Below are 13,368 nucleotides of genomic sequence, written 5' to 3' on the forward strand. Positions count from 1 at the left end.
ATTCACGATTATATAATTTCATCTGGTAGATTCCTCTGCTAGAATGTGAATTCACAACTTTTCCTTCTCCGTATTTTTTGTTTTGTACAAATTCTAGCTCTGCGTCCCAAAATTTTAAATATACTCCATTCCCTGTACATGAGTGCGTTTTATCCGCTATGCACCCTGGCATATCCCCCGCCGTGGGTATGTGCCATTAAGCCTGAGGACGTCATCATCATCAGCTCCGAAGAATTTCGACCACCTGGCGATCTTTAACGTGCACTGACATCGCACAGCACACGGGCGCCTTTTGCATTTCGCCTCCATCGAAACGCGGCCGCCGCGGTCGGGCTTGTACTCGGGTAGTCGGGCTGAATCGCCCTAACCTAGTAGTAGCAGCCACAGCCGTAGGCACAGTAGCCACATCTGCTTTTTATTCCCGAAGGAAGGCAGTAAGTACCAGCATCATCCTCCGCGAGTATTGCTCTTGACATTTGTTAAAATCTCAGTAGAACCCCTATTGCAGCCTGTAAAAAGTTTTCGCAATGCGAACAGGCCTCTCTGCTGTTTGAGGGAGTGTTTTTTTTTTCCTACTCATCGTCTACTCCCGCCCTCTGGTGATCGTCAGCTCGTTCCTAGAGTGAAGAAAACGTTCACGGCCGCATGTGCACGCGATCCCGTGGGCGCGCGCATACCAGAGCACCGACTCGGAGCAAGCTGCAGAGACCCAATATGCGTGTTTTTCGCAAGTCCGCCGTCATCCTGAAGGACGACGAAGAGACCTCAACGAGCCGCACACACCTGGACTGTTCTTCTCCTGACGGTCAGCTGCCTCCAGTATTCACGATCAATGGACGCCGCGTAAGTGGACACGCACGCTTCGTAGGTAGGCTTACATTGCCGCCGCGGTGGCTCAGTGGTTATGGTGCTCGGCTGTTGACCCGAAAGAAGCGGGTTCGATCCCGAACACGGCGGTCGAATTTCGATGGAGGCGAAATTCTAGAGGCCCGTGTACTGTGCGATGTCAGTGCATGTTAAAGAACCCCAGGTGGTGGAAATTTCCGGAGCCCTTCACTACGGCGTCCCTCATAGCCGCAGTTGCTTTGGGACGTTAAACCCCATAAACCAAACCACTCGGCGCCTTAACGGCGGCAGCCATCGTGGCTGGAGGTTTGTGAAATTCGGCTCAGTATGTATTGAGTTCTTGCCGTTAAGTGCGGCTCACGGCGATGATCAGATGTCTTGCCACAGAAATGCAGAGACATTAACCGATGCTTCGACGCGTATTTTAACCGTTATCCTGTCGTAAGCGATACGCACCGCAAAATGACTTGGAGCGAACGTAGTGGTTTGTACGGAAGGCATTACCGCCAACGTCCTAATGAGTAGCGGTCAGCAAGACCACTTGCACGTGTCTCTTCTTCTTCTTCTGGCCTTCTTGTGCGCTGGCACTAAGGGTTCCAGTCTCGAAAAAAAAACCCCCTTTGTCTGAGTGTCTGAAGAAAGCTACAACTGCAGAAATAACATAAAAATGGCCGTGACTGCCCAGCGACTGGGTTTCGAACCCGCGCCGGCGCGAACACAGCAGCTTCGCCGGTCACAGAAGGAAATCATTATGCAATCCCGCAACCGGTCACCCCTCGTGTTCAACTTGTTTGTGTTACTCTTTCGTCTTTCGTTTTTCCCGTTCTTGTTGCGCTGTGAACAATATCATGAATACTTACCAACTTGCCCAAATTTCTGCCTTGCCTCGTGTTCAACTGCCTCTCTATTGCGATGTGCATTGCATGTCGCAGTCTTCATCAACTTTCAACCGTGCGCAGTGGATCCAGAACATGCCAGTATCGCAGTGCCCTCTTAAGGTGCGTTAAGCGGTACCAGAAATTTTATAGTCCACTACCACTAAGGCCCCCAAACATCGATTTCGCCGATCTTTGTCCGAAGACTGAACTTCAAACCCTAGCCTCGAACCGAAATCGAAATGATACGCGGCGTGATAGCGCACATATTTCGGATTTGGTCAAGTGAGCGAAATCGGCTATAACTTCTTTGGCCGTTCTCTCAATTTGCGGTTGAGGCGTCCAGCGAGGTTGAAACAGTTACGGCGCCTTTCTTTTTTTTTTTTTTTTGCAGAAGTGATTCCACCGCCTCCCCTGGTCGCACCGCCACTGCCAGACATCATTTACCGCGGGAAAAATCCCCCTTAAAGGTATTCTTTGTAAATGGTTAGAAAGAAAACCTAAGTTCCCGAGACCACTACACCAGTATATCCGCTAACCGAGTCTGCCAGTGCAGGAATGGAATAGTCAACCGTGCATTCTTCGCGACATGTTCCTTTTCTGCATTTCTTGTTGGGATCATCGGCGTCCCCTTGAGTCCTCGCGCGAGTAGCTTGACGCCTGTTCAAGACATCATCTACCCCCATAGAGGCATCGGTATGGTATGGTATGGTATGGTATGGTATGGTATGGTATGGTATGGTATGGTATGGTATGGTATGGTATGGTATGGTATGGTATGGTATGGTATGGTATGGTATGGTATGGTATGGTATGGTATGGTACCCCATTGCAACATGGCCTGCGAGGACCGTCTTAGTAGAGGGTTCTGAATTAATTTCGACCATCTGGGGCTTTTTATCGGGCACTGACATCGCACAGCACACAGCCGTGTTGGGTTTAGTCTGCATGGGGACTTTGCAGCCGTGGCAGTGATCAAACCCGCGTGGTCTCATTCCGATTCGATGAACAATATGCCTAACCCACGGACGCTAGAATACTTATTCAGGTCAAAGCAGTTTCAACCCGACGCCGTGGCTTAGCGGCAATTTCGTTAGGCTGCCGAGCTCAACGTCGCGGGATCGATTACAAGATGCCGCGGCCGCATTTCGTAAAAACTGGAGGCTACACATAAGCTCCGCATTAAGGGTACGACACAATAGCGTTAATGGATTCATTCATTAGCCTGAGGTCTTCTTTGCATATCACTTCGCAGACAAGGGCGCTGTTTCTTTCAACATCACATAACGCTTAACCTGCCGTTAAGAGTACAATGCTTAGATCCCTCTCGCGCAAGTACTTCTCTGCCTCCTTGAGAATTGTCTGCATGTCCATATATGTGGAATTCTGCATTCTCTAGATTCATAGATCGCAGGAAGTCCTCATACCAGTCGTAGTGGTGCAGCGGTTAAGTGATACACCACTGCCCCGACAGGTGCTGCCACCAGTGGGGCTTGAGAGACCAAGGTTGCCCTTCCCGAGCAACCTGTCGCGACTAACCCCTAATTTAACTGCCACCTGCCAGAGTGGGCAGGTTGAAATGACGTTTCAAGGTCGCTTGACCTCACCTTTGCCACTTTTAGGACCAATCCGGATTTTCCACACTCAACGCCGACGACGGTACCGACGACGACAGACTTTTTACACAACGGAACCCTTAAAGCTATCAAAGAAAAAAAACTGCCAGAAAAGACGAACACAAGGAGAGAACAACACAGGACAAAGGCTGGTTGTTCTCTGGTTGTTCTCTCCTTGTTCTCAAAAGCTGGTTGTTCTCTCCTTGTGTGTTCGTCTTTTTTGGCTGGTTTTTCTTCTTTGACATGACATACCAAGAGGCCCGCCATTCTGCTCTGCTTCTTAAAGCTATCGCGTTAAAAGACGTCCGCATGCTGCGCGGTGTCAGTGCAGTTCAGGTGGTCGAGATTAGTCCGGAGCCTACTCCTACGGCGTCTCTCGCAGCCCCTGCACAGCTTTGGGACTTAAGCCACACGTGCCATATCATACAGGTGCGTCCAATGAAGAGTCAGCCGTGTACTGTTCACGCCAGGCTCCTTTAGGTGGATACAGTTTTATGCGGCCAAGGAAGAGTCAGCCGTGTACTGTTCATGACACGCTCCTTGGGTTCTTACCCTGTGGTCCTGATGGGTGCGTCCCTCTGTCCGCTGGCGAGCAGCGTTTTCCCGGGACCAGCGTCGGGCCGTTCTCGGTGTTCTCGACGCTGCGGCAGCGCCAGACCAACCTGCTGCCCTGCGCGGTGTGCCTCCTGGTCGCCTGCGCGGGTCTGGCCGTGGCCGTGCTCCTCATGCGCCAGCAGGTGCGGCTGGAGGCGCAGCGCCTCACCTCTATGCTGGGCTGCGACACTGCCGACTGCCGGGAACAGGCGGACCTGCTATCCAGGCGCATCGATGAAAGTAGGGAGCCCTGCGCCGATCTGTACGCGTTCACCTGCGGCGGCGCAGGAGGCGACCGCTCGAGAAGGATAAGGTGGGTTCCACTTCACATTTGTATCACCATTGCACTCTAGATATGCGTTTATTCACTTGACTGAAAGGGCAGTCGAAGAGCTGTTCACTGAGTTCTGAACTACCGTGTGCCCAAGATGGCTTTTCCTAACATGCTAAATTTACACTTGGTTATGACACAAGAAAAGCTACTGTAACTATCTCGCTCTGAGAAGGGAACGGCGAAGTGTCTGCCCCTTCTGAAAGAAATGCAAATGAAAACAAAAACACGTGAAAGCAAAAGCAATGCGCGCGCCGGAGCGCCGAAAAGTTGGCAGGACTTTGCGCAGACCTTCGTCACTGCTGTTATGTTTGCGAAGCCATCCCTGCGATCTGGCAACGCTCTCTGCCTACGTACATATTCAGTTAACGCCGCCGTGAAAGCAGACGAGTACACTGTGAGCCTTCTCCCCCGGCGCTATTCAAGTAGAATGTTCAAGCACGTGACTCGAACTTGCAGCGCATGCTAGCACCACGAACTGCTTTGAGGACGCAATGCCTTGGGAAGTAGGCAACATGCGTAGACACATCAACGTCGCTATAGCAACGCTGCGGGTGCGCAGCGAGCAGTCGTAGTGGTGGTGATGGTGAAAACATTCATTTCCAAGCAATGCGGGGGGGGGGGGGGGGGGGGGCAATCCCCAGTCCTTGGAGGCTGACCTTAAAGGGCTGAGGACACCTCTTGGAGGGCTATCCGCTTCAAGGCGTCGGTGATTATCCGGCGCTAGGCTGTAGCAGCGGAGCTGGCCAGGAGAGTCTCCCAGTATGACTCAGCCGTGGTTGGGGATGGAGAGTGTGGGAAGGTAGGCCGTGTGAGGAGGACGTGAAGAAAGTCTCCCGGTTTTCCGCAGAGCTTACAGAAGGAGAGGAACTGATCGGGGTAGCGGGCAAGAAGGAGAATGCGGTAGGGGGCAGTACGGGTCTGGAGTCGCCGCCAGTGGAAGCCAGCGGTGCGTAAACGCGCCGGATATCTCGAGAGGTAGTGCGTGAGGCTATCTCTGAATGTAAGCAGACACTACTGAGATAGCAAAGGGGATCCAACTCCAGCCCGGAAAGTCAGACCTCGGGCGAGGTAGTGGACCTCCTCGTTACCCGGGAGGTCTGCGTGTGCGGGGGTCCAGAGAAGGGTTACGGAGCGGATGGGGTGCCAGAAGTGTAGACTCTGAGCCTCGGCGCGGTGTACGGGCATTTGGTGAAATCGGATAGGGTGCATTTTGAGTCTTGAGAAAATTGGTGGCAAAAGCTGAGGCGAGAGCGAGCGCAATGGCCACCTCCTCTTCCATTTTGGATGAATCTGTGCTGATGTAGCCTCATGCGAATAATCAGGCCTGATTATTAGCGACGGCGAGGACCCGACGTGAACGCTGCCGCGTCCACGTAGGAGAAAGTGATGAACCCTCTCCCTTTGCACCGATTCCAGCTTCAGCAGGATTGAATTTGCAGGCTGGCAACCATAGATATCCTGAACGCTAATCGGCCAATCGTATTGCTGTAAACATCAGTCTTTTCTTCTCACCCAGTCGTAGTGGACGTCGTGAATTTCGTGCCCCTGATTTTCTTTGATTCCTAGGAGTTGCAAGTGGAGCAGTATTAACCATGTGTCTCTGGTTTCATTTCCGTACAGTCAACTGACACCTTACTTGGACAAGGTGAAGAACATGATCCAACGTGGCCTAGTACCCGGAGACCACAACTCCAGCGCGGCTTACAAGGCGTTCACCGCTTTCAGCGCCTGCCTCGCACGGCATGCTGGCGATAGCATCCAACCATTTGCGGACTTCATGAAAGCTCGCAAGATACCATGGCCCCAAAAACCTCCTAAGGAAGCCGAGCCATTGGACGTTCTCGTCGACCTGGCCGTCAACTGGAGGATACCGCTGCTGTTCGACATCAGGTTTGTCTACTCCAACGCCGACAACCCTCTGGTCGTCACCTTTGACGAAATGGGATCCGTGGCCTTCCTCCGCATGGAACAACTCTCCGGTTGCCCGGATGTCAGAGAATACGATGAGCTCCTGCGCAACGTGGCCGCATACCTACACCAGGAAGCGCAGCTTTCGGGTGCAGCATGTGATGAGCTGCGTCGGGACGAGACCACTGTTAGAAAAAACGTCACGTCCCCGGCATTGCTTGAGGAGGCAGGCGACGTCTTCGTGGCGTCCCTGAACGACAGCATGGCACTTGCCTCCTCCACAGCTAATGAAACCTGGCTTTCTCTCCTGAAGCGTCACTTCGGCTCCGACGTTGATCTCTCACCCGTGACCAAGCTCCAAGCACATAGCGAGCGGCACTTTTTCGGGCTCCTCCGCATCTTGGAAACGCTACCCCGAGAGAGGCTCTTGAACGTCATCGGATGGATATTCGCCTACTCCTATCTCTGGATCGTCAACCCCGACTTCGACCGCTTCCGCCCAGGCAAAAAGTGCGACGTGTTCGACAACCAGACCGCCTGCTTCTTGGCTGTCCAGGAGTCATTCGGCCTAGCACTGGTGGCTCCTCAGTTCCTCGCGTACTTTGGGAACGCCGAGAGGCTGCGTGTCTTCACGGTGCTCAACACGACCACGCACGTCGTCACACGGGACGTGCGGTCTTCTAGTAACCTGATGGACTTGACAAAGCTCTGGGCCGTCGAGAAGTTACTCCAGAAGACCACTCGTCGGGTGTGGCCGCCAGAACCCTTGTTCCACTCGGACCTGCTGGACGAGCTCTACGCGGGCTTTCCTCTGGCCACGAGCTTCTACAAGTCCTGGTACGAATCGCGAAAAGCAGTGAGGAAGATGATGACCAACAGCTACTACAACCGGCTGATGACGGCCAGGATCCGGTGGCATGACGCAGAGGTGCGCTACTCGCACTCCTGCGGCATCCTGAACGTCGGTCTCTCGGCTCTGTTCCCCCCTTCGTACTACCGCCACGACACCGGCGTCCTGGCCTACAGCGGACTGGGCTTCCAGCTTGCCAGAGGTATGGTGAGAGCACTAGACGAACGTGGCCGCTTCATCGATGGCTCAGCAGTTGTGACGGACACGTGGAGGCAGGTCAATAAGTGCCGCCTGGATTTAGCCAAGACTAGCCGGGAGCAAGACAATGTGGCGCGCCTCTACGCCCTGGACGTCGCCCTGGTGGCGCTTAGGGAGAGCACCCGAGGCCGCCTGGACAGGTTGAAGGGCCTGGAGCAGTTGACGGGACTGCAGACATTTTATGTGAACTTCTGCAGCAGTTTTTGCGACCACCCTCGTGGACCGGAACTGTGCAATGTAGCGATGAACTCGAGCGAATTCGGGGACGCTTTCGGCTGCTTCGATGCATCGTCCCGGGATGGAAGTCGTCAGTGCCTGTTTTTCTGAGGCACATAGTGTTTTCCCAACGCAAACATGGGAACAGTGCCAAATAAACCCGACTGCATGAGCAGTTAGGTTGCAGTTCGTTCCTGCAAAAACGATTAAGTGGGTACTTTGATTTGTTTTTACTCACATTTTTGAAAGAATAAATCATACTTCCGACGATAAGTGTCACTATTTTGGACACCAGCTCACTCCACTCACCCTGGAAACCTCGTTTGTACGTGCACCCGGGATTTAGCCGGCCGCGCTATAGAAGACGACGAACAACGAGCCGTTAAACTTTCAAGGGCATAACACAACACTACAGATTCTTTTGGAAAAAGTACCCGCCGGGCCACACATCATTACTGAAGAAACAGGAAGCAACATTCAGACACCTACAGGATACCACAGGGTATGCGCTTGTCAATGCAGGAAGACGCAACTAACCCCCATCCTACTAACGAGCAATGGGAGAGGGCTGTCCAGCTTTAACACCGACCGGCAACTACATTTACACCGGCGCTCTTTACACCGGTTGCTGGAGCTACTCCTTAATATTTCCCTCAGCTAAGCAAACAGCACCAAACTCATTGTAGCACCTATGCCTGTGTCAAAAGCACGACATTCATGACCTAAGTTTGTATGCTGAACCTCTACAAAATCCGAGTGGCTGTCAAGTGGGCTCGACTTTTCAAGTAGGGACAAGGACAGGGTTAATTGGAGAGGCAGAAAAGAGGCATTTGCCCTGCAGTAGACGTAATCAGGCTGATGATGATTATGATGACTGCGCATATAAAGAAAAAACATCGCTTCCCGTACTGTAGAGTCTGCAGATTAATATGTTTGTCTATTCAGCGTTAATCAGACCCAACTTTAAATACGTATGCGTTGTCAGGGACTTTTTTACTAAAACTAACATTGAAAGCACTTGAAATGATTCAGCGCAAGGGCCTTCGAATTCATTATTTTTTTTCTAAATACCGTTGAAAAACGGTATTTCGCATGGAGTAAAACAGTAAAAAAAAATTCACAAGGTGGTTACCTGCGAGTAACGCTGATTTTTTTACCATACATGATGGAATCCAACGGCCACCGAAACCAAGGAGCATAGTGGATGTCTTTTTTCATTTGCAGTTTTTCATCAATGGGAGATCAATTAAAGCAGAAGAAAAAACAACCACATGCCATCACTGGTATCCGAACCCACGACTTCCAAAATTCGCGTCCGGCGGTATTAAGAACCTTCCGACACCCTGCACACCCCCGGCGTTTTCTCCTCGGCGCCTGCTGTTACCCAGACTCCTGCGAATACCACCAGACGCGACATCCGGAGGTCGTGGGTTTGGTTCCCACCGGCGACATTTTTTTTGTTTTTTCTTCTGCTTTTATTAATCTTCCATTGAATAAAAACTACAAATTAAAAGAAAGGCTTCCAATATGCTCCTTGGTTTCGGTCGCTGTTGGCTTCCGTCCTGTATGCCATAACGAACACCTCTTCCCTCTTGACTTGTAGGCTTTTTTTTTGCGTAAGATGACACGGTAGAAGAGAAGAATTATCTTTCTTCTGCGCATTTCTATGGCCCGTTGTATAGTGACGTCATGTGTCATGTGTGACGTCACTGAATGTTTGCCAATCAGCGTAGGCGATTGCAGTCCGGACGCCGACAACGACGCCACAAAAGGAGTGAAGACTGAAAATAACTCACGCTGCAAAACTTTTACTCGTGTAATCAGGTGAACTGAGCGCTAAGACCAGAAAAATTACGTCGATTTACGCGGAAAAAAATATTTTTTATTCAGGCCTGTCTAAGACTTCGGGAGTTAAAGACGGGAGAAAGGAAGACGAAAAATTACCGACGATTACGTTACTTCCTAATGCGAAATTTGAGCGCAGCAAATAAGCTGTTTCACCTTTTCGATAGATTGAGGCAAAGAAATCGAGCAACACATGTATGCGCTATCACAGAATTTTTTTTTTTTCGCAGGAAGAGGGGGGAGGGGGGCGGCGTGTACACCGAGCGGCAAACGATGGGGGCAGAAGCGCGCGCAGCAAGCGGACAACACGATAAAGGGAGGAGGGAAGAGATAGCAGCGACTGACTGACGCCGCTGACGCCGATAGTGAGTCAACCCCATGCAGCTGCGGAGTTGGTTTCAGGGACAACGCCGCCGATGCCGACACAAACAATATGATACCCTCGCTTCCGCAGCGCTAAGAACCAGGTCTAGCCGTGGGAGTTGGACAGGTTCCTAAAGAAGAAACAGATGGTTCTGTATGTTGACGCGTCCAAGTACAGAACGAAGGAAAACGCTAGGGCGGTAGCAGTAGTGAACGCCAATGGGAATATAGTTACTGGTGCATCAGTGCGCACAAGGACAACACAAGCAGCGGAAGAGATCGCCATAGCTCTAGCCCTGACTGAAGCCAATCGGCAGGGACTGAGTTACTGGATAGCCACAGATTCTCAGGCTGCAGCAAGGGCGTACAGAGATGGAAGGATCGGCCGAAAAGCCGCGAGTATCCTCTTCGAACAAAAACAACACAGACATGGATCAAACAACACAAACATTCAACACACCATCATTTGGGTCCCTGACACTGGGGTTGAGGGAAATTTCATGGCAGACACCGTTGTCCGAGGGTTCACGAACCGGAGGGCGGGTTTGCCGGTGGAACCCTTCAGCACGCCAGAATCTTACGGGGAGGCAATGAAGGCGTTGTTGGGAGCGCGCAAGAAGTACTCGGCTCCGGCGGATATCCTCGACAGAGAGCAGGCCACCACGCTCAGACGACTACAAACAGACACCTACCCAAGCAGAGCCATGTATCACAAAATGTGGCCGAACAGATACGCGAAAGAGTGCTTGTGGTGTGGGGGCTACGCCACAACGTACCACGCCACCTGGGGCTGCGAAAAAAGCCCTTTACTACCAAAGGTAAATAGCCCTAGTCTAGAGCAGTGGGAGGCCCTCCTGGCTGACTCCGACCCGAGCACTCAGCTTATGCTGGTGACGAGGGCCAAGGCAGCGGCGGAGGCCAACGGTATCCTGGACTAGGGAAGACCGACCACTGTAGCTCCACATCTATATATCCCCATCCCCCTACTCCCTAACTCTTCCTTTTGAAAAAAAAAAAAAATGTTTTTACTACTACTACTACTAGCCGTGGGAACGTGGTCACGTATTCGTCGACGTGCCGGGGCCTACGTGAAATAACCGGCGCGTCGGCAACTGAAGAGCACCCTATCCGCCACACAAGAACAGGGGGGGGGGACCCTTTCCTCCTCTTTCTGCATGGCGGCGACGGTGTTCTATGCAGTCACGTTATCTTGACTCTCTAGCGGCGTCAGCGGCATCCAGCGGTATCAGTCGGTCGCTGCTAGCGCTGGGGGGATGAAAGGGGGGCGGAGCTGGTTACGAGGCCGACGACAACGCCGACGACGACGCGAAACCCAGGAACGGACGCCAAAGAGCTGCGCTCTAAAATTCCCAGTCTGAAGCACCAGGGTAAGATCGAACGCCGAGAAAACCGTACGACCGTTCGACGCATACATTATTCCCCTCCATTTCCTCCCGCCGTTTGGAAGCGGGTCAAGATCAACAGAAAGCAGCGACGAAGCGGTTGCGGAATAACGGGAACCCGTGTTCGGTGCGGCCCAACATAACGGAGCTTCCTTCGCTGCGGGCCTTTCGGGCTCGTTGTCTTTGGAGAGGCCCTGGCAGCGATCGTTGGGCCTATATTTGCCTCCGGCAAGCGCGTGTCGGGTAACACGGTGCTAGCTGCGGAAGTTGCCATGTAAGGCTTTAAAGTATAGCGCTAAATCTAACACCAGTAACTTCCCGCTAAGGCTGGCTGGCGTTAGTGTCGCGAGAACAAAACTAATTAAAGAATGCGATGAGGGGCTAACTCATAGGGCTAACTGGTATGACTGCGCTCGCCCCGTGTGCTTCTTCCTCCTTTGCGCAATTCTTGTTTTTGGTAAAACCAGAACTTGCAGCACAGTTATCGCTGTATAATACGCGATTCAGCGACAGTTTTTTCGTTGGTTAATATAATCACCATCATCATCGTTAGCCTGACTACGTCCACTGAAGAACAAAGGCCTCTCCCATGACTCTCCAAATATCCCTGTCCTTTGCCAGTTGCGGTCATCGTATCACCGCAAACTTCTTGATCTTATCCGCCCACCTAACTTTCTGCCACTCCCTGTTACGCTTGCCTTCTCTTGGAATCCACTCCGTTACCCTGAAAGACCAGCGGTTATCTTGCCTTCGCATCACATGCCCTTCCCAAGCCCATTTCCTCCTCTTGATTTCGACTAGGATGCCATTAACTTGGACTTATTCCTTGACCCACTTTGAACCTTTCCTATCCCTTAAGGTTACACCTACAATTTTCCTTTGCATTGCTCGCTGAGTTGTCCTCAATTTAAGATGAACCCTCTTCGTTAGCCTCCACTTTTCTGCCCCATAGGAGAGTACCGGTAAGATACAGCTGTTATACCGCGTATTTCAGAGAAGACGAAGTAATTTTCAAAAACTGGATTTTTGAGGTACAAATTTGGCTTCCCGGCATGGTATTGACTGAGTTGGCGGTCACCAGAAGAACAGTGTATCATCTTAACTAGCAAGCTGGTTAAATCATTTTCAATGCTTAACTTTTGAACTATTAGAGTTAGGCGCTTGGTTGCAATTAGAAATTTGTAGCCGCTAAACCAGTTTTTCGAATTTCGAAAACACGATTAGCCTCGGCTCGGCAAAATATGGCTTTTTCGACTAGTTACGTGCACGGGAGGGGTTGCTTTGCCTGCATACTCTTCGAATGCGCATGTATTCTGGCATCATGCAGCCAAAATTTGTTGGGTCACAGCTCCGATGGTAATCGTGTGACATTACTCTTACGGTAATCTCTAATGCATTGAATATAATCGAAGGTGGCTTCATTTACGAGAATGGTTAAGTGCCCGGTCCGAGAAGCAGGTGGTGGTGGTGGTGGTGAAAACTGCCCCTCCAACCCTGCTATCCCCCCCCCCCCCCCCCCCAACCCGGGAGGACTGGGAGGCGACCCTGCTCGGCTGCCACGACTTGCAGGCCCAACAAGCCTTAGTCGGGCGCGCCCGGGCGGCGGCCACCGCCACTGGGGTCCCAAACTAGGGACCTCCACATAGTGCTTGTAAGGATCGGTCCCTTACGGGATGATCCAAACATACCTCCTGTTCCGAGAAGCAGCGACAGCCACAGTGATGAAGGACCTTAAAGGTATCTGCAACTAGGTGTAAGATGTACGGTCAGGCTTTATGATAGAATAAAGTAGCTTTCTCGAAACAAAGAGGCGAAAGTTAAACTGAAAATTTCCGCTTTCGTGTAAGGGCCCCACCCTGCCACAATCGCGAAAAAAAAAGTGTGATCCTTAATCGAGTCTACACAAGTTTATAGTACAGTTAAAACTCGATTTACCGCAACGAAGAGCAGCCACGAATTTTTTCATTAAGTCGGGATATTCGTAACATCGAGGAACGCATTTTCCCGCCCTTCAAAATCTAAAATTGTAACGTAGGGGCACCCAAAAAGCTGCCGCGGCATCGCCGTTGCCGGCAACCCGCGCCTGCGCGTATGAGAACTCCACGAAGGCGCCTGCAATCGTTTGTGCGTAAAAGCGCCATATGGTAAAGCGGATTCGAAGACCAGACGGGAAGCGCCGCTGACTGCCGAGTCCTTGGTTCCGCGCAACGGCATAGCTTGCAACCCCGTGAAAACAAAATCAGGGCCGTGTCTTGGCTGC

At 51.7% G+C, this 13,368-nt stretch overlaps 1 protein-coding gene across 1 annotated transcript; it reads left to right on the forward strand.

Moving 5' to 3' along the window:
- Positions 1-714: 714 nt before the first annotated feature.
- Positions 715-7,608, forward strand: LOC149348029 (uncharacterized). The gene is made up of 3 exons (XM_089541664.1): positions 715-843; positions 3,934-4,244; positions 5,886-7,608. The coding sequence occupies exons 1-3, from the start codon at positions 715-717 to the stop codon at positions 7,606-7,608; spliced, it is 2,163 nt and encodes a 720-aa protein (XP_089397790.1).
- Positions 7,609-13,368: the final 5,760 nt, after the last annotated feature.

Source organism: Amblyomma mixtum, chromosome 4 (genome assembly GCF_055824585.1).
Source record: "Amblyomma mixtum isolate Tamu chromosome 4, ASM5582458v1, whole genome shotgun sequence".
NCBI lineage: Eukaryota > Metazoa > Arthropoda > Arachnida > Ixodida > Ixodidae > Amblyomma > Amblyomma mixtum.

What these genes read in the sequence shown, in the direction of transcription:
- LOC149348029 (XM_089541664.1), top strand. Translation starts at nt 715, where the DNA reads ATGCGTGTTTTTCGCAAGTCCGCCGTCATCCTGAAGGACGACGAAGAG. An exon ending in TCACGATCAATGGACGCCGC is followed by an intron (nt 844 to 3,933) that starts GTAAGTGGACAC and finishes GCTGGCGAGCAG; the next exon opens with CGTTTTCCCGGGACCAGCGT. An exon ending in GACCGCTCGAGAAGGATAAG is followed by an intron (nt 4,245 to 5,885) that starts GTGGGTTCCACT and finishes ATTTCCGTACAG; the next exon opens with TCAACTGACACCTTACTTGG.